The sequence below is a fragment of the Mandrillus leucophaeus genome, unplaced genomic scaffold, assembly GCF_000951045.1.
Source record: "Mandrillus leucophaeus isolate KB7577 unplaced genomic scaffold, Mleu.le_1.0 Scaffold12, whole genome shotgun sequence".
NCBI classification, from domain to species: Eukaryota; Metazoa; Chordata; class Mammalia; order Primates; family Cercopithecidae; genus Mandrillus; species Mandrillus leucophaeus.
In genome coordinates, this window is record NW_012100320.1 from 6,196,669 (window position 1) to 6,222,955 (window position 26,287).

The 26,287-nt window shown below is 36.9% G+C and overlaps 1 protein-coding gene across 2 annotated transcripts in view; it reads left to right on the plus strand.

Annotated features, from left to right (window-relative positions):
• MAP2K5 (mitogen-activated protein kinase kinase 5) overlaps positions 1–26,287 on the plus strand; it is a 261,608-nt gene that overhangs the window by 47,497 nt on the left and 187,824 nt on the right. For both annotated transcript variants that reach the window (XM_011968648.1, XM_011968652.1), the window contains exons 7-8: positions 977–1,025; positions 8,383–8,447. In XM_011968648.1, the coding sequence (XP_011824038.1) occupies positions 977–1,025; positions 8,383–8,447 (114 nt within the window). The remainder of the gene's footprint in view (positions 1–976; positions 1,026–8,382; positions 8,448–26,287) is intronic.

The window sequence follows — 26,287 nt, forward strand, 5'->3', positions numbered from 1 at the left end:
TACTAAAAATACAGGCATGGTGGCACATGCCTGTAATCCCAGCTACTCGGGAGGCTGAGGCAGGAGAATCACTTGAACCAGGGAGGTGGAGGTTGTGATGAGCCGAGATCGTGCCATTGTACTTTGCACTCCAGTCTGGGCAACAAGAGCGAAACTCTATCAAAAAAAAAAAAAAAAGGACTTTCACTAAATTTATCCATATGAGTGTTAACATAGTCATGCATGTTCAGAAAAACGCTTTAATATTTCCTAAATAACTCTGGAAGCTAAGTCTTGTACCCATAGGAAAGGAAAAAAAAGCCAGCTAAAATTTATTAATTTTGTTTGTAAAAACACACCTACTATGGACAAGACACAGCACTAGATTTTTTGTAATATTTAATTTTCCTGGTTACCCTGTGAAATTGATATTTTCCCCATTTTACAGAAAGAGGAAATTGAGGTTCAGCGAGGATAAGTAACTTGTCCCAGATCACACAGCTAGTGAGTACCAGGATTTATTTGTACTACATATTTGCTTCCCAGGAAACTCAATTATAACTTTTAACTGTGTGAGAGACCAGGACTTAAATTATCTGTTTTTTCTTTTAAAGTTCCATAATCTTTATTTGCTGTGAATATTAATGCTTAGCAGCTGACATTGTCCACATGAAATTGCCTCTGAAAGGCTATCTAAAGGCAGTAGAACTAATGACCATAAAAAAGTCACTGAAGTAGTTCGTAAAATATTGTAGCTTCATCTTGACTGTAGGCTTCTTTATTGCTTTAGATTACTAATAGAGTTTTAGTGTCTTTATTTGATACCTTTTGCATTTGGCCAGTTACTTTTGAAAAAAAACAATTATATCGGGAGAAGGATGTGAGGAGTGTGCTCAATCCCTATACCTAAAAGCAAAGGTGTATTTCAGTCTGGAATTTTCAGTGGTGTTCAGAGGTGTTGATGATCTTGCCACTAAAAAGTATTTTTCCTTTTCAGCTTAAAGAAGTCTTCTGCTGAACTGAAAAAAATATTAGCCAATGGCCAGGTAGGTATTATTATATATTAAGATTTGCACATAGTAATAACATATTACTGTCCATTTTTTGTATCCATAAGCTTATTAAACAGATAAAGAGTCTGTGAGTTTCCTGTCATAAATGAATAACATGGCTTAATTTGATTGGCAGAACAATTTGCAGCCCGTTTTTCAAACTGTGCTAATGGGTTTCACTCCCAGCAGATTGAAGTACCATGCACACACCCTGCTGCCATCTCAGTTTTTAAAAAGTTAATCAGTTCTGAACAAGTGTGTCAACTCAGGGGCTGTTGAAATGGCCCTGCATTCTGAGGTAACTGTTTCTTTCATTATCTTTGGGGAGAAAAGGAAAAACCATTACTTTTTCACCTTAGCGCCTTCTTTTGTCCTGAAACTAACACTGGCTTTTTAGGGAAGCAGAGTGACAGCAGACCTTTGGCGTAGAAAATTCCTGGCCTTCAGGAGACCTTGGTTTGCCTCGTAGACTGGCCATCTTATGCTGAATGACCTAACCCAGACAGTGAGGGGCAAACGAGCCTTCAGGCCAGTTATTTCTTACTAATTTTGATTCAAGTAAATGGACACATCTGAAATAGTATAGTGCTTTTAAACATACACTGGTAAATTAAGCTACCTACAGGGTCCTCAGTTCTTCAATAGCAACATAAATGCGTTTTAATGTTTGTTATAGTGGAAGCCCTTTGATAGCCTTGGAGGCAGGCGCCTGTCCATTGCGATCAAGCCTGCCTATTAGGCTCTATTGACTGAGACATCTGTGTCACTGCAAATAAAAGACTCTTATTGATTTTCTTAACTGCTGTTCACTTCCCGTCCATGTTTCGAAGGCTGAAATCTTAATTATCTCAGATGCTTATTCAGTGCCTTCACACGCTGACCTCTCCAAGCCTCATTGGCATTTCATGAATCAAGTACTTGTAGTGGAGCACGTCAAGAAGACAAAGCCAGGTCCTCATGCCTGTCCTTTAATATCACCTGTAACATTGTGGCCTAATACATGTGCATGCCTTAAAACAGTGCTGTATGGTAGTGCTTCTGGAGGCCTTGCTTATTTAGCACACAATTCCTTGAATACAGTTAGAAGAAATTAAGTTGATCTGCTTCTGACATCTGATTGCCATCCAGAGTATGTGAATTCCAGTCCTTAAATATCCTGTATACAGCTAAGGAGAATCTAGTGGTGTATGTATAATCTTTGCACTCTCAACATTTTAGATAGTATTTATCGAATACCTTTAACTTTCAGCAGCCAAAGGTTTGTTTAGATTGAGGTCCACATCTGTATCACCTCAGTGCCTTATATTTTGTTAGAACCAGTATATATAAACAAAATCTGACTAAAAGGAAAGATATTGAGCCTAGGATATTTGTGTATCTTCAACATGCTTGCATTCTAGTTACTAATTGTAGTTTATGTATGAGTCACTGTGTTCCTTAGCTGGAAAATATATTTCAAAATTGACATAAATTAAGAAGCTTTAACTACATTTATTCAGCCCAGGCAATGGAAAATAACCTGTCATAGACTCTTCTTCCAAAAATGAAAAACAGTTTTTTCCACTGCAAAAAAATAATGTTTTGACAGTAAACCTAGTACCATAGATATCTTAGTGGCTTCAGTTATGAGGTTCTCTGTGGTGGGAGGTTGTCATGGCAAGGATTTTTAACACTTAAAGATTGTTTATTGCTTTCCCTTGGGAATGTGATAACCTCATATTAAACAATACAGCTTTTTTTTTTCTTTATAAGGATTAGCCTTTCTTACATTTACTTGCACTCAAAAAATTCCCTCAAAAACCAAAAAAAACCCACCTTCGGAAGCTTTCAAAATGTCTCCTTCTACTAATTCCTTAATTCCTTGGTGCTATAGGGTAACTAAACAGTGAGTGAAATTGCATTGCAGTGAGGTACTGTGCACAGTTGTAGGCATCAATAAATTTCTGGGCTGAACACTGACACCACTTGATATGGAAGATGTAAGTCACATTTAATGATACTTTAACACTTGAGCATAGTTTTTTATTTTAGTGGTTTATGCTCTCAAGCATTAATAATGATTTGCCTTTCCACTAGCCTCCACTTAGATTTAATAAGGAATTCATATTAATCATTAAAAGAAAGGGACATGATTCTTCAAGATAATCAAATATTGACAAGTTAGAAATAGCTTTCTGCCTGGGTTCATTGATATAGGTTATGTGATATAAATATTTATTTCTTTTCTGTCACTCAGAGTAAATGCCACCAATTGATTCAGCATTGATATAGTGTCAACAGTTCATAAGAAACATTTGACTGGCCTGTGTTTTCCGATTAGTCTCTGCTCTATAAAGTGGGATTTACTAAATCTCTCCAATTGTCTGCTCATAGAGTGTGACTGCTTTCTGAAACCATTATTGCTTCGATTTGTGAAGCAAAGGTCTAGTGATGGGACTAGTTTCTGTCAGACCTTTACATATAAAATAAGGATTAATTGAGCATTTTTATTTTAATGATTTATAAGCGATAGGTACTGATTCTTCTTAACACAGACAGACAATAAACAAAGAATATTTTCTGTGCTGATCCATAATTGAATTCCATTTCATTTTTTCCATTAATTTCATTAATATATTAAATCAAGCACTTTAAAAAAAGTTTAACATTTAGTCTTTGAAATGGAGGCATTGTTTTCCTGTTATTACTTTATGTTGGAGTAATTCCATTTTTCCAGCTTAAAAAAATAAATCAGAAGGTATTTTTGGCATGTTTTATTGAGAGCTATAAATCAGTCTCACTGATGTGTTTTCTGGATGTGTTTTTCCTACTTCAGTTCTAGTGTGGCATCATCTGTTTAACATTGGCCCTTGATTTGAAACTGATTAGAAATAGCCCAGAGGGTCAATTTGAAGAATTTAAAAAGTGCACAGTTACTCCAAAGATATGTGACTTTGGCCTTTGCATCTCTAAAGTTATTTTTTCTTTTTCTGTTTTTTAGAAAGATTTTATAGGAGAGGGTGGCAGTATTTTCCTATTCCTGATAAATCAAGTATAAATCTACTCAAATCAGATCTAAAACTAATTCTGGTCCAGCTGCATCTTTTGGCTGTTATTTCGATAACTTCAAAAAGCCTTTAGAAAAACTTTCTGTACTTGGCTGGGCGCGGTGGCTCATGCCTATAATCCCAGCACTTTAGAAGGCCCACTTGAGGCCAGGAGTTTGAGACCAGCCTGGCCAACACGGTGAAACCCCTTCTCTACTAAAAATACAAAAAATTAACTGGGTACGGCGGCCCATGCCCAGGTGGTGGAGGTTGCAGTGAGCCAAGACTGTGCCACTGCACTCCAGCCTGGGCGACAGAGCAAGACTCTGTCTCAAAAAAAACCCAACAACAACAGGAAAACCTTTTTGTATTTAGAAAAAAAAGGAAGGGGGAATAGGTATCTACTGTAAAATCAGGTTTAAAAACTGTATCATTACTAGTATATATAACTCTTAGATTCTTACAGTTCATCTTGGATTGTAGAGGAAGACTGAAACATAAATGAGACTGTGTATGTAAGCCCAAACTGCACAACCCTCCTTTACCCACACAAACCCAACCTGACTCTGCCCATGGGTTGTTGCTGTCTCTGTTTCTTTTATGGCCCCTGCCTCTCTTTCAGTAGGAACAGAGCTCAGTGCCAGTCATTTCTCTAAGGTCATTTGCTATCTTGGCAGTTGACATGTAATTGTAACTCCTGTGGCTTTTTCTTCCTCCTCCCTCACATTTATTATTCTGCCTTTTATTTGCTTTTTTAGTTAAAACAAGGAACCTGGACTGTATTTAAAAACTACTTGGTATTGTTATTGAATAAAAAGCTGTCCTTCACCTGTTTTCAATTTAAAGAGCTGTGTGATTTTAAAAACGTTTTTCTTCTTAAAAACTAACATCATAGCTAATGAAATTGCTTTTAACTTGTGAGTGTCTTTCCGTTGATTGTTTACCTTCCTGTGGGCCAGTAGCCATTGATAGGAATGTCCCGCCATACTTAACACCTGAGACAAACTGCTGAGCTATGATGTTGAACTGGAGTATACTGAAAGACTGAGTTTTTGACTAGTTATGTAACCTAAGTAAAGTGGGCTAACTGGTCTTAGAATGCTGTAAAATTCTGTGATTTTTTTAAATGATACTTGCTCCCAACTATAATATTTAAATACAATATTCTGTAAGCTTCTAAATATCACTTTCTTATGTAATGAACACTCTTCCTATGCTTCATTTTGAAAAGTTGAATTAATATCCTTATCTAAATGAAAAAGGCAAAAATGCTACTAGTTGATTGTAGATCCCTTTAGTGATTTTTTCATAGTTAAGATCAATTAAATTAGCCTAATTGATCAGCGATATGAAGTTCTAAAAATATTTTTTGTAATCAATTCTTGGGCTCTGCTTTGTTTTTCCCATCCCCTCCCAATTTCTTTTTTTACATGAGGAGTATTTGTACAGCATATAAAAATTAGAAAATTCAAATAAGCAAAAAAAAAAATCTGGTATTTTTAAATATTAAAAAATGACCAGGCTGGACACAGTTGCTCATGCCTGTGATCCCAGCACTTTTGGGAGGCTGAGGCAGGCTGATCACCTGAGGTCAGGAGTTCGAGACCAGGTTGGACAACATGGTGAAACCCCATCTCTACTAAAAATACAAAAATTAGCTGGGCATGGTGGCACGTGCATGTAATCCCAGCTGTTCAGGAGGCTAAGGCAGGAGAATCACTTGAACTTGGGATGTAGAGTTTGCAGTGAGCTGAGATCACACCATTATACTCCAGCCTGGGTGACAGAGTGAGACTTCATCTCCAAAAAAAAAAAAAAAAAAAAAAACCAACTAAAAAACTATCAATCAGTTCACAGGCCAAAGGTTTACATAACTTTAAAACATTGTAGAAACACATTATAGGAACACGTTGCTCACTTTTTATGGATACTAAGTGACATGGTTCTAGAAATTGCTCTTCAAAACCATTTTTATCTTTATGAGACTCTTGCAATCCTCCTGGTTATATGAAGGATTCCGTATTTGTCTTGATTTTTTCCATTCTTGAATTTGCTTAGACAGTGATTAATGCACATGCACATACACTTGCAACAAACATTCTCCCTCTCCCCTTCTCCTCCCTACACTCCTTCCCCACCTGTGCCCTGACAGTGTTGGATGCTTACCACTCCTTGTTAGGTTGGAGTGCTGGGAATGTGGATTGGGTAGCTTTTTCCCTTCTCTTTTCCCTGTAGTGGATATTAGTGGTAAAAAGACTAAGAAGTCAGAATTACACCGTTTGAACATGCTCAGAGACATGCCATACCTACCCCTTTGCCTATGAAGTGGTAGAGGGTATATTATTGCAAACTGTGGCCCCTCCAGGGCATAGACCCTATCTACTACGTAGCAACTTCCTGCTTACCCTTAAACCTTAGTGCCACAAATTCAGAATTTGTGTACTTGAATGAGTGAAATGTCTCTTCTAGAAATTTATGTCAAGCCTTGATGAGAGTGTAGCTTATTAGTTAATAGTACAAATCAGGTTGTTACAGACATGTTTAGATTACCTAGGGAAATGTTCTAAGGGAATTAGCCCAGTGGCCTATTTGTGCCCACCAATGGATACTGCTATTTATGTATCCTTCATTTATCAAAGTAAACCAAACAGCAGTTCTGCTAGTTTAGCATCTCGTCACTTTATGTGTTACTTTTCTTCACGCTGCTTTAAAATTTATCATTCCGTCCAGAATAATGAGATTTTATTTTGTTTATGCCACACCTTTTATACAGCTTCAAATTTTTTTTTCTGTATTAGTAATATAGAGGTAGTGATGAACAGAATTTCCCTCAAATAGGAAAATAGTTGCCAATTGTTCTGGCATGTTTTTCATTACTTCACAGACCCTGAATATAATAATTAGCTGATTGTAAAGGGCATCAGTCTAGTTGTACTACAATTAAATTGGGTGCTGAATTGGCCTTTGCACATTAATCTGTCAGTATTCTTTTAGGGATTGGTAAAATGGCTCGGAAAGGAAGCTGTTTCTGTTACCTGCATTGTACTCCTAATTATCACAGCTCTCTGAAGCTTCAACTTCAGAAATGTGTAGAAGGAAAATATTTCCCTTGGTGAATGAACCCTTGCTTTATTCAATTGGTAGAAGTTTAGAGTAGAGCAAAATATTTAAAGCTTTACTATACTGGTCTGAGAGCAAACTGTTTTTTTTCCAAGTGATATTGAATTAAAAACTCCATCCATTTTCTGCCCATGCAAGGCAGTGCAATTCCCTGGAAATTGATTTTTTTTTTCAGGGCTTACAGTGGCTTTCCCCAAGCTTTAGCTATATGGAAAAGAACACCTTTATTAAATCCACTTAGTGAATAAAGTTGGCAGTTAATTTTTAAGCATCTGGACCAGTGTGTAGAAAATTACTGAATGCATCAAAGTCCGACTAGTCTTAAAGTCATTTGATAAATAATTATATAGGGAGCTCTCTAAACTCTAAAACATTATTTTGTGGGCACTAACATAATTTACCTACTATTCATGATACAAATGAGAGTAGTTATTTGTGGTATAATAGGTTTTATAGAACCTTGAAAAACATGCAAACTTTTATATATTAAGTTATGAAAATGACTTTAATAAAAATTACATGCCTATGTATTTTCCCTTTATAATATCCGACTATATGTGCATCTTAAGTGCATTGATTTGGTACTTTTCCATCTTCATAATATGATTTCTGCCTAATTATTGCTGTATACTAGTTTGTTACTTGCAAAGAAAAGCGATATGTACTCTAGGAAAAATCATAAACATTATTTAGTTTGTTAAATGTTAATTATGGGGGTCATCTGAGGAGTTTTCTAGGGCTGATTTATTTACAGATCATGCGTTAGATTACTGAGAGAGAGAGAGAGAGAGTGTGTGTGTGTGTGTGTGTGTGTGTGTGTGTGTGTGTGTTGTCTTCCTAAGTTTGACTTTGGTTATGTGCAGTGCTCTTTGGCATTGGTTATATGCAGTACTGGAGACTGTTTTCTTATCAGTATCTCTGACCTGACCCTTTTGAGCTATGTTATATCATTCCATTTTGACACCTTTTATCAAACTTTAATGAAATGACCCAGGCAAACAAATTGTCATTAAACTTTCCATCACTTTGTCCCTTGGTATCGTCTTTTATAAATTGGACAGCAAATGTTGTATTGATCTTCTCGTTCTTGCAGCTGAACTTGAAATGACCCAGACTGCTTGTTGTTTATGGCCCAGAGTTGCTTTTCCTTGACATTTCCATCCACAGCATGACACCCTTTTTGTTTTTCTTTCTTTCTTGTGGAGATGAATGAACAAGACATACGGTATCGGGACACTCTTGGTCATGGCAACGGAGGCACAGTCTACAAGTGAGTAGTCAATTTTGTTTAAACTTTCTATCGGCTTTTCCAAATACTGAGTATCCAAGTTCTCTGTGGCAAAGATTTTTAAATGACCACTAACACTTAGATTTTATTTCCATATTTGACTCCAAAATTCTGCAAGACATCTATTTTCTCAAGAATTGCCTGGAAAGTGCATTTATATTGCCTTTTTAATATTTCCGAGTCTGCAACTCTCCTGGGTGTGTACTTAATAGTCCACCATTAGTAAGTGTACCTTTAACTGGCCTGAAGTTTAATGCATTTTTTTCCTTTGCTTTTTAACACTATTATTATTATTTTTTAACTTGCTAGCATCCTACACTAGTCCCCTGCCTGTTTACAGTTATGCCCAGTGGAAGCCAGACCTTATAAATACCATTGCTTTGCCCTGTGTCAACACTATAAGTTATTAAAAAGCCTTCTTCCTGTTGTATTTTCTTCTCTCCTCACCCTATTCCCCTGAGAGAATTTCTACACATTGATGAATATGTTAAGTTATAAAGTTCTCCCAAATTCCAGTTGCAGTGATCTTACCCCAAAGGAATGTTCATTTTCATATTAAAAAATGCTAGCCATAAAAAATAGTTCTCCGACAGGGAAGTCTTCTCATGCAGTAGTACAAAGTTTAAACTACATAATGTAATATCTGGTACTTAATAGTCTGCAATGGTGTATGAAAAATATTCCACTAGGAATTAAAAAATCCATACTCTGTAAGAAGGCCCTGAGGGAATAATAAAACTGTCCTCCAGAGAGCGGTTTTCCATGTATACACTAATCCTACATCACATTATGGTTGTGATATTAGGTCACAACCACAGATACTTTAACATTGGTATTAATATGTATTTCCAGAGTTGTAAAATAATTAACTTATTTTCTAATTGATTACCCATATTCTTAGAATTTTAAGTTCTGACTAACCACATGAATACAGATAAAAATTGCCCTATTCTATGACCATGAAGGTTCACATCCTAAAATTCCAGAACATCCCCTACTCATTGATGCAGCCTTGGTGTGGAATTTGATTTCTCAGGCTTAGAAGCTCTTTTGAAGTCATCTGATTCAGCCACCCATTCAGGGCTTCAGTGCCCTTTGCAGATACAGCCAAGATGTGAGTCCTTTCTCCTGAATAGAGTCCTTTAAGAGCTTATGTTCACATGTTTGGATTGTTTTTTCCTGCAGATGACTGAGTATTGTGAACAGTTGGTCTGAAAGTGAAGTCCTTCCACTATGATAATTCAGAGAAGCAAATAAGAACATGTTTCTTACATGTTCCTTGGTCCTTGGGCCTGGCCCTTAAAATTGGGGTCCAATGTGTCTAATGATTTTTGCGGCTACTATTCTGCTTCCCTGGATCATACTAGTGTTCTTCCCACGCAACCTCCAGTATAAATGGCATCTTTTCATCTTAGTCTTCTCTTCCTTACTATCTGATTTAGATTTTTACTGTGTTCTGAAGGTTCTTGAGTTCAGGTGCCCATAGAAATGAAAGAGGAAGAAGGAACATGTACAATCTGATTTGCTTCTATTGAGTTCACTTTTCAAAGCTTGAACCTTTCTTCTTAATGCCTTTAGGCTGATAGCCAAATATAATAAAATAAGAAAGATTCTGGCAACTCTTTGTATTCCTTTTATTGGCTTCAAATTGAATTCAAAAATGTTTCCTTAGACTCCTAACCTACCTATCTGTGTTATTTCAGCAAACCTTTAGTTTTATATTAATTGAAGGTCTATTGTGAATTTATTGTCCTAGCTTATTTCTAGAAGGGAAGAAGCATAAGACCATGAAACTCCAGCAGAATTTTTACGAGACATAATATTCTAGATGTTGACATTTTAATCCTTTATTTTAAAACATAGGTTTGTTTGTTTGTTTATTTGTTTGTTTGTTTTGAGATGAAGTCTTGCTCTGTTGCCCAGGCTGGAGTGCAGTGGCACGATCTCAGCTCACTGCAACCTCTGCCTCCTGGGATTCTCCTGCCTCAGCCTCCCAAGCAGCTGGGACTACAGGCGCACACCACCACGCCCAGCTAATTTTTGTATTTTTAGTAGAGATGGTGTTTCACCATATTGGCCAGACTGGTCTCGAGCTCTCGACCTCGTGATTCACCCGCCTTGGCCTTCCAAAGTGCTGGGATTACAGGCATGAGCCACCAGACCTGGCCAGGTTTATTTTTTAAAACGGGGAGTGTACAGAGAAGTGGAAAAAACATGCCCATCCACCAAGGGAAAATCACAGCATGAAATTATGTTAATTTTGTTTTTAAAATTGTTATTTTAAATTGTGGTGAAATACACATAACACAAGTTACCATTTTAACCATATTTAAGTGTATAGTTCGGTGGCATTAAGTACATTCACACTGTTGTGTAACTGTCAACACCATTCATCCACAGAACTCTTCATCTTGCATAATTGAAACTCTGCACCCATTAAACAGTAACTCCCCCTTCACTCTGTTAACGTTGTTTTTAGCTAAGAAGCATGGCTGGAACTTCTTTCATTAGGGCTACTATGTCAAAGGGACCATTCTTCTATATGTCCTTGCCACAAGTTTTTTGATTTGCTAAAATGCTGTGTGTGATGTTAGGAACTTATCCTAAGAGCTCATTTAGCTACCATTGCTAATGCTCACTGTAAGTGTTGTAAGATGTAATGTTTTTGACATGATTGCATATGGGTGGTGAACGACAATATCCTGATAATTTTAGTGCGTATATAGTAGATTTATTATAAAAAGAAATTTCATTTACCTTATTGCCTGTGTGATTCTTAAGAGGGGAGGTGAAGGTACCAAATTGCATACCACTTGTCATTGATTGTTGGGTATCATTTTTGCTCGGGCTTCAGCTTGTATTATTGTTCTTATATCCCTGGCTTTTAGTACAATACAAAGAAATGATATAATCATTGAAAAATGAGGATCCACTTTACTAAAGTCTCTATAAAACTAAGTGTTTGATGTGTTATGATTGAGTTTCTTCTATACTAAGTTCACCTTAATGGTGTCGGTGATAAAAAAAAAATGTGGTTTTTCAAACAGCGTGATTACATTATAGGCTATGCTACATAAACTAGATGAAGAAAATATTGGAAAATACACTCATTGGTAACAAAACTGCCTAATGGGCTTATTCCATTTTTTTCTTTAAAGTGTAATAAAGCTAATAAGTGCAAAGCAAAAGTTTAATAATGCAGTCTTATTCACTTCACTTGATGGAAGGTTGGGAATTTTAAGGGATATTGTAATCATGTGTAATTACAGTGTATATGATTTAACAGTTGATACATTTTCCTCCTTTAAGTGTAGATGGGCTTCACAGTTGTACAATATGAAATTCTGGCCCCAGACATTTAAACCAAATGGTAATGTGAATTCTGTGTGCTGTCTCCTGATGAGCTGTGCTCTATATTGTGAGAGTCACTTAGGCAGTTAATTTTAAGTTGATATTTCTTGGATTACTAATTTGGGCTACATGGAACATAAAGGAAATACCTTAAAGTATGGCTCAAGCCTAGGAAGAAGAAAAGTTTAGGAAAAGGTAAGGAATGTATTTTCCTTGTTGCCCCATTTCCTAAAGTGCTACAGGTTGCTCCAAAAAAAATAAATTCAGGAAAGACATATGTTCTATTTCCCTCTGAGAGATTCACAATGAATTTCAAAAATGTTGAGAAAGTAGAGAATGGTATGTGTTGTGATTAAGTGTGAGGGCTCTTAGTCTGAATCCTGCCTCTGTCACTAATTAGCTACGTAACCTTTGGCAAGTTATATAATGTCTTATGCCTCAGTTTTCCCATCTGTAAGATGGGGATAATAATAGTATCTAGGTTGGGCAGGGCACGGTGGCTCACACCTGTAATCCCAGCACTTTGGGAGGCCAAGGTAGGCAGATCACGAGGTCAAGAGATTGAGACCATCCTGGCCAACATAGTGAAACCCCGACTCTACTAAAAATATAAAAATTAGCTGGGCGTGGCGGTAGGTGCCTGTAGTCCCAGCTACTCAGGAGGTTTGGGCAGGAGAATTGCTTGAACCCGGCAGGTGGAGGTTGCAGTGAGCCGAGATTGTGCCACTGCACTCCAGCCTGGCGACAGAGTGAGACTCCGTCTCAAAAAAAAAAAAAAGAAAAGAAAAAGAAAAAAGAAAAAAAAATAATAGTACCTAGGTTGTTGTGAGGTTAAATGAGATGATCCGTAAAAGGCTTAGCACTATGACTGACACTTATTAAGTGTTAACTACTGGTAATGGTAGTGCTAATAATAGAAACATTGTTTACATTCTGTACTTCCTACCCTGACTTGGCCATGGGACTCTTTATTTTTTTTGTTTTTATTTATTTATTTTTTGAGACAGAGTCTTGCTCTGTTGCCAGGCTGGAGTGCAGTGGCAACATCTTGGCTCACTGCAACCTCCGCCTCCCGAGTTCAAGTGATTCTCCTGCCTCAGCCTCCTGAGTGGCTGGGACTACAGGCATGTACCGCCATGCCTGGCTAATTTTTTGTATTTTAGTAAGGATGGGGTTTCACCATGTTAGTCAGGATGGTCTTAATTTCTGACATCATGATCCACCTGCCTCGGCCTCCCAAAGTGCTGGAATTATAGGCGTGAATCACCACCCCTAGCCAGCCATGGGACTCTTTTTGAGGAACATCTATAAACATCTCACAGAATTGTAGTTGTGTTGAACTAACTTTGAGAAATTCTGCCTTTACGTTATACACATTATACTTCTATATTTTCTTCTATTCTGTAGTTGCTTGATGAATAATGATATCTTACATATTATCTTAAATATAATGATTTTTTAAGTTTCAAAGTATTTTTTAATCCTAATTTATTTTCGGATTGCTATAGGACAGCTGGTATAATGTTAAGCCCATGTTACCACTGAAAAAACTAGGGCTTATCATGTGGCCATTCAGCAGCAAAGCCAGATCTCTATACAGCATTTCTTTTCTTTTTGCTTGGTGTTCTTCCCCCAGGCGGTGTTGTCTCAAGGTCAAGCCGAGTCCATTTTGTTTTCTTGTGTTTTCTCATGTACCCAGCACAGTTTTAAGGATAAAATAGATCCTTTGTACGTCTTGGCTGAAATGAGAATGAGGCAAGTGGAGGTTTTAGTGAGGCTCTTTAATTGGATCTTCCTCATATCTAGCTACTTTGAGAGGCTGTACAATTGCCGTAGAACATTCACCTAGAAGAATAAGAATACCCAAACTAAGGGGATTGATATTTGAATGACTAACTTTCTTTAAAATGTTAAAACTTTCAGTGCTTAGTATCTGTTGACTCACTAGTCACTGTCTCTTTTTCTTGGATAATATGTCACATGGAAATGAAAGAAATTAACAGCCATAGTGACTTTGGAAACATTGATTCCAAAGCCAGTCTCTAAGACTCTGCTTCCTTGGTATATCATTTGATGGAGTCACTCAAACTTTGGGTCAGAAATGAAGTAATATTTAACTTTGAGGATTAAATCATGGTAAGTCAGTTAGCCAGCAATCACTGAAGGATTTATTTTATTTTTTCTTTAATGCCAGTTATTCAAGCCAAGACTCATATTTTCAGCTTCGGGACCAGATAATCTAGTCTCAAGATGTTTGAAAACTGAATTTTCTACCTCCAACTCCTTCCCACAGGATAGAGTAAGAGTCTGATCTGGAATTTTCTCAGTGATACAATGGGTAGTATAGATACTGCCTTCATGGTGTTTTGAAGGTTGAATGTATACCATTACTTAGGAATTAATTTGAACCTATCTAGAGACAATAAGAGGAGGGAAGGATTTGTAATTCTCAAAGATGTTGGTCTGTCCTCCTTTCTGTTGCCTTATCTAAAGAGAGATATTTGCTGGGCAGTGGGCTGGGGATGGTCCTTGGAGGTGGTAACTGCGATCCTGTGGCCTATTAGGTTGTGTTTTTTGCACTTGTGATTTGACTGTAGAGGCCAACTAAAATGTTAAATTAGTGTTTGGGAGCTCGAATCATATTAACTCATTATAGTAATATGATTTATTTAATGAAAATTAGAAGGACTGATGGTCATTTATATAAAATGAGAAAATACATAATTGTCTAGTTAAATGCTGTTTAGTAAACAGAATATTTCAAAACATGGAATTCCTTACGGGAAACAGAATGAAAAGAGTCCTTGATGGTGAAAATATTGGGAACCACATAGTACCCAGAAAACCTTGACTTTCCTCTTTGACCAGCCAACCTGAAGGTGTGAAACTTAAAGAGGGAGCAAGAGGTCTGGACCCCAGCTTCGCTTGTGGCTGTGCCAGTGGCCCTAGTCTTTTATATATTTTTCCATGATGTGTATCTTGTAAATTAAGAGTAGTTTTTAAAGGGTTTTAAAATTGACCTGAGAGCTAGAATGATGGTTTGATTTATTTGGACTTTAAATTTCTAATCACATAAGGAATCTTCCTTGCAGCCAAGATCATATTTTAAACAAGCAAACAAGACATCATCCTAATGTAAAATTAAATATTTGTATATGGCTGGATTGCATTATAGTATCATGTGACAAGCAAGGATATTAATGTTTTCAGAAAAATCAATGAATATTTGTCAAATAAAATTAATTATGTATGTTTCCTTCTCTCCTTCTCTCAGCATTCACTGTTATAGGTTTGTTTCGTACAATAATGTGTATTGTATCGATTTGAATCTAAGGAATGAACCTGAGCTCATGGTTCTCTGTACCTTTCCCACCTTTGCTTTTCCCCACCTCTCCATGTTCCTATAACTTCATACATGCTCATATCCATTATGGCAGTGATGTATTATTGGCATCCAACCAACATGACAGGATGTCACAGGTCGCTGAGAAGAGATTTTCAGACTCTGTTTCCACCCGAATTAACTATTATTGAAATAGTTTATTGAGATTGAAGTATTGATCATTTTCTGCTAACCTTGGCTTAAGGGAAGGAAGAAGAGGCAGTAGTGTTTTTGAAAGACACTAAATTTCATTTTTAAAAATCTCATTTATTTAGCCTTTTTTTCTTTCTGTTTTATAGCCTTTATTGTTTTATTGCTTGGAAAAGGGTATCTTGGTTTTATTTTTTATGACAGTATAATTATACTTCAGAAATGCACTTGATTACTATGGGTAACAAAATTGTTCTAGTATATTGGTTTGGCCAATATTGCTATACAAACAACTTTTCAGTCAATTGAGTCTGGTAAAAATCAATACATTATGGTAATATTTCAAGTAAGAATTTGCTGAATCTAAGTGTTTCAACTTCATCTCCTTTCAGGGAAAAAAATAGTTTTGAAGTGGCAAGACTTCTTTCTAATATTTTAATAACAAATTTTTATTTATAAAGACATTTAAAGTCCCCAGTAAAAGTGGTTGTGATTGGGTAAACATTACATTAGCACACTTCTGTATTATAGGGTGCAAGATATCTAGTTTCCATTTGAAATCTATTCCCTGCCACACCAAGAAGGCATAACATCAGGGACTGACATAGTGTCTGTCACTTTTGGATTCTGGATTCCTGTATGTAGTTCTGGGTGCTGAGTTTACAGACATGTGGACAGTTCAGAGAGCACCCAGAGGAGCAATGGAGAGAATAATGAGGGATTGGGGAATTGTGCCTGTTCAGTCCTCCTTCATTCATCTGTCAGGCAGCCAAGTTCTGAGCATGTGCTATGTGGAGGGCTCTGTGTCAGATGTTGGGGACAGCCTAGCCTCAAAACTTGTGTCTGGATAGATGCATAAGTTCTGTCCTCAGGTACGCGTGGGACCTCACAGTCTGGGCCACCTGTCTGTGTGTATGGTGCACAAATCTGGGGGCTGAAGAAGGAGTGATGGCTTTTGGCTCTTTCCTCAGGAAGGATCAGGAAAGGCCTCATGGAGGAACTGGCATTTGAGAAGTGTTTGAAAGGAATTGGCTAACTTTTCTCTGAGGAAGAGAAGATTAAAGGGCTCCGTGACAGCTGACTTAAAGTCTGAAGGGCACTTCTGTAGATGAGGAGCAGGTTTGCTTTGTGTTCTTCTGAAGACTAGACACAAATGGCCTGTCTTGAATGTCTCTGTGACAGTCGGCCTTTGGTTAGAGTGATTAATATACTCTTTCTACTCTTCTTCCCACTGGGTTGTGTTCCCTGGAGGAGAGTCATGTCTAGGTTATCTTGGTGGGAGTCCTTACAGCGCCCAGCACAGTGCCTTACCTACTGTAGGCACTTAGTGAGTGTTTCAGGAATTTACCTGCAGAGGCAAATTCTTCACAGCCTAAGGATGGACACAATGTGTTGTTCATTGCTGGGTGACTCTGGGAAGTGGTGAACTCCTCTACCTTAAGCAGAATGATGTGGCTGTTGTTCAGAATGGCTGAGAAAAGAATTCCCACTTTGACCTGGACATGAGATGACTGCACAGATTTCTCCCAAGCCTAAAGTCCCAGAACTAAATTCAGCATTCAGTTACCATAAAAATCTTATGTCAGGTGTTGCTTGGTTTTGTTTAGTCTATATTCATTTTTTGCTGAACATCCTGTCACTGTGCCAAGGACTATTCCAAGCATGTGCAGTCCAGTTGTGAACAAGATAGGCAAGGTCAGATAGGCAACGTCCAGAGCTCACACTAGTGGGGCAAACAATAATCAAGACAATAAACACTGAAGTAAGATTATATAGACCTTGCATGTTCTATTAAAAAATGTAGAAGAGGTGCTCAGGAAGACCTGTCTGAGGTGGTGCTGTTTGAGCTAAGACTTAAAGACAGGATGGAATCAGTTTGGGAAAATCTGGGAGAAGAACCTTATAGGCAGAAGTAACCACTCAGGCAGAAACCCTAAGATTAAGATAGGCATGAACTTGTGTAATTGGAGTAGAATAAGCTCTGGGGAAGGTGGAGAGATGGACAGGGCTTGATCACCCTGGGTCTTTTAGTCCTTGCTAAATCCTTGCTAAGAAGGTATGTTACCCTCTTTTTACTTGTGAGAAAGATAAAGCTTGGAAAGGCTAAGTGGCATGCCCAAGATCAAGTCAAGAATAAAACTTAGGTCTTCTGACACCTGCTTCCCAAGCCAAGGTTTTTCTGTTTGCCATTCACTCTCTGAGTTTCCTAACTTTTAACCCAGATTATTTTTGGATGTAAGATATAAAATCAGTGTATAGATTTAAAAATCAATGATGTGTCATCTCTAGGTGTTAATTTTAGAGGCTTTTTAGTAGATGTTAAAACATCCATTTCTTGGCCGACAGTTATGACAACGTAACTTGTTATTTCGTCTACCCTTTGGGTCTCCTTATTTACCAAAAACTTATAATTTAATAATTGAATCCCTGGATTAATTATATGGTTGTGCTAGCAGAGTCTTGATTTATAAGACACGTTACGTTTTTTATAGCTATTTTATAGTATTTGATGTGTTAGAAAATCGTAGTCTCTCGGTTGGCATATTGCACAAGCAAATATTTGTGTACCATAGCATCTAGGGTATTTACTTAAATTGCTTTTTTGGAAAATAATTCACTGGAAAGTCCAAAAGGCATTTACTGTGTATAACTTTCTGCCACAGTTTTTTTTTTCTTTGCTCTGTCATTGGTTACTTTGATGTAGGAGACCATGTTTCTGTTAAATTGCTGCCTTACTAGAGCGAAATAAGTTTAGGTTCTGATTTGTACACTAACGTTGAATTGGAAGAGCAGTTTGTAAAATTTGAGAAGGAAATAGCAATAGAAATTTAGGTTGTGGGTATTAAACATTAAAAAAACCCATTAATTTGCTTTCTAATGTGACTTTATATCATGTTGTCTTCTTGACCCTAAAATTTCCTTACTTTTCCTTGTCAGTATGGCAAAAAGAAAGAAAAAGAGAGTACAGTGCTATTGCTGAAAGCAGTTAATGGTTTTTGTCTCGTGAATTTAAATAATAAAATGAAAAATGTTCACACAAAATTAGAACTTGCTTTAGGACACAATCAATATAGCATTTTAACAAGCTGAATGTATTTGGAAGATATGTATTGTGTGAGGTTCTCAAACATACTGATTCTATTACGACAATTAACTGTAGCAGCAAAATGTAACAATATACTTAGCCAATAAACATAAAACTTATTAAATCATAATTAAATTTTCAGAAAAGTTATCTAAATATTATGAATAAAATATATTTTACATGGCCTCAGCAACAAAATGTATAGCCAATGAAACTTTATAAGTGGTGAAGAAAACCATATATGGGATAAAATTATAGAATGAATTTTTACCGCAGACACATGTACCGAGTTAAGTTTGTGTACATCATTTATTTCTTCTCTCTTTTAACTTCTTTTGGAGGTAATTCTTAGTGAGTATTTGCAGAGCCCAACAGCTGGGGTAACTGACTGAAGGGGCAAATGAGAAGTTTCCCTGCTCCTTTGGAGTCTGGTGAAATGTTTCAAGGCCCTACCTGCCCCCATACATGGAAGATGCAAGAGGTACTCAGATTCACTGTGGTTGCGTTTACATTTCCACAGTGGGCCCCAATCACAAGCTTCATGTTATGGTCCCAGCTGTGTGGGAATGTAGCTGAGTACAGTAGGTATCGTCATCCTCATTTGATTTATGAAGAAACGGAAACACAGATAAATGAATGGATTTCCCTGAGGATTCAGACCAAGTCAAGGATAGGACCACCACTGAAACCCAGGCTTTCTTAATTCTTAGTCCTTTCCCAATGCCATTCCTGGTAAATAATCACATTTTGACTCCATGAGGAGCTAGAATAAACAGAATATATGCAAACCTAAGAATTTCTGCCAGCAATCTCTAGCAGATATACTTCAGCTGTACTTTGAATTTTTATTTTGTACACCAGACACAGGCACATGTATGTTATAGATGACCAATATGAACAAACAGCTGTCTCCCTGCTTCCTTCCTTGGAACTTGTAATCTTTGAATAACTGATTAGCCCAGTGTCAGAAATGTTTATGCTGATCTCTGAACCTCAGTCCGTTCAACAGATGACTCCCTGGAAATTTTATCTTTGGTTTTCTTTTTTTTTCATTGCCATGATTTTGTGAGTTAGTTTATGAGTGTATTTAAATCATTTCTGGAATCTAAATATTTTGGGCTTGCTGATCTTTATAAGGAAGTTAGTTTCCCTTCTCTCATAGAGACCTCTTTCTGCTTTCTCCTCCTGTCTATCGTATTTTAAAAGTATATGTGACACCGTTAAGTTTTAATCTTCTAAATGGATTGGAGAATAGCACCTTCCCTTGACTAACCTCAAAGGATTTTAAAAAACAGAATGTTGGCCAATTTTTGAGGGAGAATGTTCTAACACAGTTTATATATTTTTGTAACTCCACAAAGGTATCTCGTAAAGAACATTGGTGGAATTGGGTTTTAAAGTCCAAATACTTTCCTTCTGTTGTGCAGAACATAGCTCCTCAACCTAGAGGCACAGTGTCATATGCAGGGAAGTCACTCAGATTCCTTCTTATTATTAGTTTAAAGATCACTGTCCCTGGATGGTATAAGATATGATGGTAGTTTGTACTGTTCAGTTTTTACGTTAAAGGAAAAGTCTCTCCTGGTTTCTTTTGACCCTAGTCATGATATGCCCATTTCATGAAGTCTATTTTATGCACAAAAGTGCACAAAATGAAGATAAAGTGCCTCTCTCCAGCCTGACAAAAGCCATTTCTTTGCAGAATGGTAGCTGCAGCGAAAGTGAATAAATGAATGGACAGCAATCACAGCCTAGTTGATGAAACTGTTCAATTAAAGCACAGGCATTTACATGGTGTAATTTCCCTAAATTGCCAATGAGCCCCTTTAGACACAACCAGTGTTCAAATTGATTTCAGCATTGATTTTGGCTGAAGCTGATAAATTTCTGCTTGTTAGTTAAAGTAATTTTGCAGAAGACTTTGTACTGCAGTATTGAAGTGTTCATTTAGCTGATGGTTAAAAGAGGAGTTATTTACAGAGGCCTCTACTGTTGTTCTGAGATGGGACAATTCCCCAATCATCTTTTACTTTTAATTTTTTAGGCTTCAGTATTCCAATCAATAGGTGATTGAAACTGATTAAAACTTATCCAACCAGCTGCCTATGGCAGTTTAATTAGAAGCTGGATGATTCTTAAATTAAAGTTGTCTTATTTTCATTGCAAAGCCATCTTCCAGAAGAGTAAGGCACAAACAGTGCAGAAAACTTAAAAGACTGGCTTTGCTAAGGTATCTTGCAAATGTTAAATCACTCAATAGCTATTCCTCAGACAATTCAAAAATGTATCAGAGAGTTTGCTTTTATGGAGATTAGAAGTAATAACATGCTTACTTGCCAGCCAAGGAATGTTTGTTTCATTCAGTCAGAGAGATTACCTACTGTATAATGATATATGTGAAAGACCAGCTGTTTGGGATATATCTATTATTTCATAAGCAAGATGAATGCTTGAGCTTATTTTTAAACACTGTAATGCAGGATGAAACTAGCCGTCATGATATCGTCTGCATCTGCCCCCTGGAAACCATCAGCTTTGAATTTATATTTTTATTCTGTTTTGAGGTCTTGATTAAAATAAATCTCCACTGAATGAAAAACAGAAATTTTTTATGTAAGTTCATGTTGACTTGTCAACAGTATTGTGGGCAGGATTATAGAAGAGAGATTTTTGCTCCTCTGCTCCCTAGGGAAGCTTCTCCATACTCATTTTATCTAGTGTGGGACAATTTCTTGAGTTTTTAATGGAAATGGGTTAATATTTTTGTCATAGGGGACATATTACATCTGATATTACGGGGAAGAAGGGAAGAAATGGCTCACTTTTCAGAGGTGCATTTACTCTTTGACCCACTAGGGTACTATTTAGTGTTCTAGAAGAGGTAATTTAGTAAATTGTACCCCAGTGGCCTGAAAAAGTTAATGCAACTCTGAAAAGTGAGCCATTCAATCGATTTTCCCTATTGCTTTTAAAAAATCAACACTGACCATATCCAGAGAATGTTGAAGACAACTGAAATTAGAGGATCTAGAAGCAACCAGTTTATTTTTACACAAAGCTTGTTGGGACATGCACTGGATTTGGCTTCAGAGGACCCAAATCTACTTCCCACTCCAGTACTTACAGATAGGAATCGTGAAGCAGTCAGTGACCTCACCAAGCCTTGGTTTCCTTATCTATAAAGTGGTGATAATAATAATATTTACCTCACAAATTTTTGTGGAGATCAAATAGCTTTACTGTATGTAAAATGTTTTATAAACTATGAAGCACAATAGAATGTTAATTATTAGAATAAGGAGGTTTTCTGAAGTAGCCGTTTATGTATCTGATTTTGGAAAGTAATTTGTTGTTAGTTTTCCCAGAAACTATGAGCAAAGATTAGATGGCTATCAAGTTGTTTCAGGAGAGAGTTTCCTAGCTAGTTAATCCTCAGGGCTAGTTAATCCTCAGGGTATTTCTATTCCCCCCCCACATATATTTTCTAACAATTCCAGTTATTTCATTCCTTCTCATCATTAGGCTTTATATCTCTTGCTTCTCTGTTTACCCACTACATTCTTTCAGAATCCTTGATCAAGAGATCAGTGTGACTGTAGCTTCCTTGATCTCAAAGGTATTTAGACCATATATTAAAAGACATTACTCTAGTTGATGTGGAGAGTGTTAAAGGCTTGAACCAGGCCACATCAACTTGGGGAAGAAATACCGAGGTAGTGATGACTACATTAACTCTGAGGCAGGTTTGGGAGTAAAAAGGGGTATATAGCCAGAGTAAACAGAAAGAAGAAATGGCAAATGTAGAGTTACAGTAGCTTTCTCTTATCGAAAATCTTTCTAATCTAGCCAAGTTCCCTATATCATCCATTTGGTTGATTTATGAGCCCTGTGTACAATCAGTTATCTTGAAATTAATATCTGTGACCTAACAACATATTTGACTTGAGACCTAAACAGTTTGAGGGGCTCTGTTTTTTTGTTTTTTGTTTTTTCTTTCTTTCTTTCTGAGACAGAGTTTTGCTCTTGTTGCCCAGGCTGGAGTGCAATGGTGCGATCTTGGCTCACTGTAACCTCTGCCGGATTCAAGTGATTCTCCTGCCTCCACCTCCCAAGTAGCTGGGATTACAGGCATGTGCCACCACGCCCTGCTAATTAGAGTATTTTTAGTAGAGACGGGGTTTTGCCATGTTGGCCAGGCTAGTCTCGAACTCCTAACCTCAGGTGATCTGCCCACATCGGCCTCCCAAAGTGCTGGGATTACAGGCGTGAGCCACTGTGCCTGGCCTGTTTCTTAACCGCAGATTATTTTGCAATCAGTAGTCAAGCATCTGTAATGGGTTTTTAGGCAGAAGGAAGGTTGGCAAAGACTGCTATTTGAACTAGTACAGTTTACATAAAAGCTTCTTTTTACAACTGCTGTTTACTTTGGATTTCCTATTTTAACAGCTAGAGCCTGGCTAATGTGTTTATCTATTATGGAAGGCAACAACTGTCAGTGTTGATTTCCCTGAAACTATTTGAAGTATTTCTGTGGATGGCTACTTTAGTATGTGACAGAATGTTGAAATTTCGAAGCTTGGCCATTAGTCTTAAACGTGTTAATAAAATCTACCTTCAAATAAACCTACCAAGTGAACAATTTCTAAAAAGGCCAAGCAATTAGAGGATTAAATTTTAATTTAAAAATTTAAATGTATTTAATTTAAAGTTTAAAAATTATATTTTTCATTAGCTGAACCACAGCTAGTTTACATTTAGTTACTGAAACGATATCATTGCATTAAAAGGTGACATCTAGAGGGTTTTAAAATTAATCTCGCAAGATACTAAAAGATTTTTGTTTTGTTTGTGTCAGTATTTGTGTACTCATGTGCTTTATACAGCAGAGAAACGTTCTGCTTGTTTTGTATTAGCTTCAGAGTTGTTCAGCCTTATAATCTTTTGGGAAAATGTAATACAATCAACTCTCAGATTCCTTGTTTTAAGTAGTAGTCTCATGGGGGTATCTCCTAATAGTTTAACCTCCTCGATTTCTACCATCTTCTTTCTTTTTGTTTTAGTTTTCCTTTATGCCAACACTATAAAGTCTTTGAAATGGAAACTTCTAAGTTGAAGAAAGACTGGTGTCTTGTTATTCTAAATTTACATAAAAGCAGAGGCTTTTTTGGTTAATAAATAAAATGTCACACAAAGAGCAAAGAAGCATCATCTCTGTAAGTATAGAAACTGATGATCCTACAGTATATAAGCTTTAACCAATGCCATGTTTTAATAAGGAAGTAGATTTAATAATTGAACCTGAGTGTGACCAGCTCTTAACTTTTTGTGCCAATGAGGAGAATGAAGAATTGCATTTTAGACAATGATTTATTTGTCTTGTCTTGATCAAACTTTTTCGTAATGAATCAGATCTCAGAGAGCTTTCTTTTCCTTTGTCTTTTTACCTCTGCCATGTCTCTGATGGACGTCCTATAAATCCCTAGGGCGTTCAGAGAATAGAGAATCAGGGAATATAGGATATCTTGCAAGCTGTGAAATCTTTGCATGAAAAACAAAGAACTGATGTTATTATTTGAGAGAGTGAGCTATCTGCAGTGAGCTAATAACAACAAATACATTGTAACTTTTATTTATTTTAAAATAGCCTTTGCTCACCGTTTTTCTTGTCTTCTACCTGTTCTCTAAGAGACACAGGGAACAAAATAACCATCACTTTCTTTCTTGCTTACCTAGAATGAGACCATCTCTTTTTAATTACTGGTTATTTCTTGAGCCAAATCCTAACCGTTGCTTTCACTATTTTAGTGGCTGGATTATTTTCTTAGGTTTCCTATCCATTTGGAGAACCTTTCAACAATTGATAACACTCTATAAATAATTCACAAAGTAATTGTGTCCCTCTTTTCACTAACCTTCTTTGAAGTATGTTATGTGAGAAGTAGAATTTAAGTCAGTGGCATTTAGTTCATGTGGTTAATGAAGGAAGTGCCCTGTGTCCTTCATGGAACAGTGGCAATACTGTCATTTCAGTGTTCCTGTTTTGCCATTGTGATTAAAAGTCATTATACATGCAGTTACGCTCCAGGTCTTTTCTTCAAGAGGCAAAAAAATGAGTATTTCCATACTCATTTTGATAACTATTTTGCTAATAAATTGACATTTATGACATAGGATATTGTCAGTTATGCTGAAATCTGAAATATTTATAGTCAGATTATAGGCCAGCCTCCCCCATTCTTTCTTTAATTATATCCTACCTCACAATCACTAGGAAAGCACATATGCTCCCTATTATAAATTCTTTCTGCTCATAATTTAAAATAATTTGGTTGGAATATGTTTAGAAATTAATATGCAGAATAGTACCGTAGAAAATAGATGCCTACTTTAATTGTATGAGATTTTACCAGCTTTATCAGAAAATATATGATCAGCTCTAGGTTATTTATTTTGTGAACAAGAGTCAGCTGGGACGATTCATATTTTTTGGTTCTCCTAGAATTTGAAATTCTAGGCATAAAGAATTTTAGTAAACATGGTAAAATCCAGATGCAGTTGATCTTATGCATGGCATAATTTGTGTGGGAGTCCAGATGTTGGAATTTGAACACAGGTTGTTTCCCCCTTCTGTCCTGTGTGGACTTTTTAACATGTTATTTTCACATACTTATTTTCCTTACTTTTATTTATTTTTTGATACAGGGCCTCACTCTGTCACCTAGGCTGGAGTGCAGTGGTACGATCATGGCTTACCATAGCCTCAACCTCCCAGGCTCAGGTGATCCTCTCACCTCACTTCCCAAGTAGCTGGGACCACAGGCATGTGCCCCCATGCCCAGCTAATTTTTTAAAATTTTTTGTTGGGATGAGGTATAATTTATGTTGCCCAGGCTGGTCTTGAACTCTTGGACTCAAACAGTCCTCCCACCTCAGCCTCCCAAAGTGTTGGGATTACAGATGTGAGCCACTGTGCCCTGCCTATTTTCCTTACCTTTAAAGATTATTCTAGAAATTCAGTTTACTCTTTGTAACAATGTATCTTTTAATAAATTCTCATTAACAGTTTAGATGAAGGTGAGCACACCTCTAACCTTTTATGTATTGTACTAGACTCATCTTTAACATTTCAAAGAGTAGGTAATATAGTCAGTTGGATTTGTCCCTAAGTATTGCTTTTGAAATCAGTCACATGTTTTTTGAACACTTTGTGCAAAGTACTTCACTTGGCATTCGGGTAGATAGAACATCAACTTTCATGGCCTCAGGGACCCCATTCTTTGGGGTCTGTTGTTAGCTTACTGTTTGTACCTTCTCATCTCCTTTACTGTTTTCTTCTCATCTTTCTGACCTTTGAATTTAGAGAGCCTCAGTTCCAGTCCTTACACCTCTTCTGTGTTTAATTCACTTCCTAAGTGAGTGTGTATAATTCCATGGCTTTGCATGTCATCTGTATGCTGAGGAAGTCCAAATGTATGTCTGTAGCCCTGGCCTGTGTCCTGAACTTCAGACTCACATCTGATTACCAGTTGGATGTCCTCTAGGCATTTTAAAATTATCTAAAACTGAATTCTTGATTTCTTTGGAAACCTGCTTCATTTACTGCTTTTCGCATCTCAGTAACTGGAAACTCTATTCTACAAGTTGCAAGGACAAAAACTTTGCAGTCTTTCTTCATCCTTCTTTTTATTTCAGATTATATATACCTTTACCCACAAATCTTGTGGGTTCTTCCTCAAAAATATTTCAGGAAGCTGACCGACCACCTTTCATCACTCTTTTCTTGCTACCCTATTCAAAACCACTATTACTGCTTGCTAGGATTTTATTGCAAAAGCCTCCCAGTTTCTATCCTTG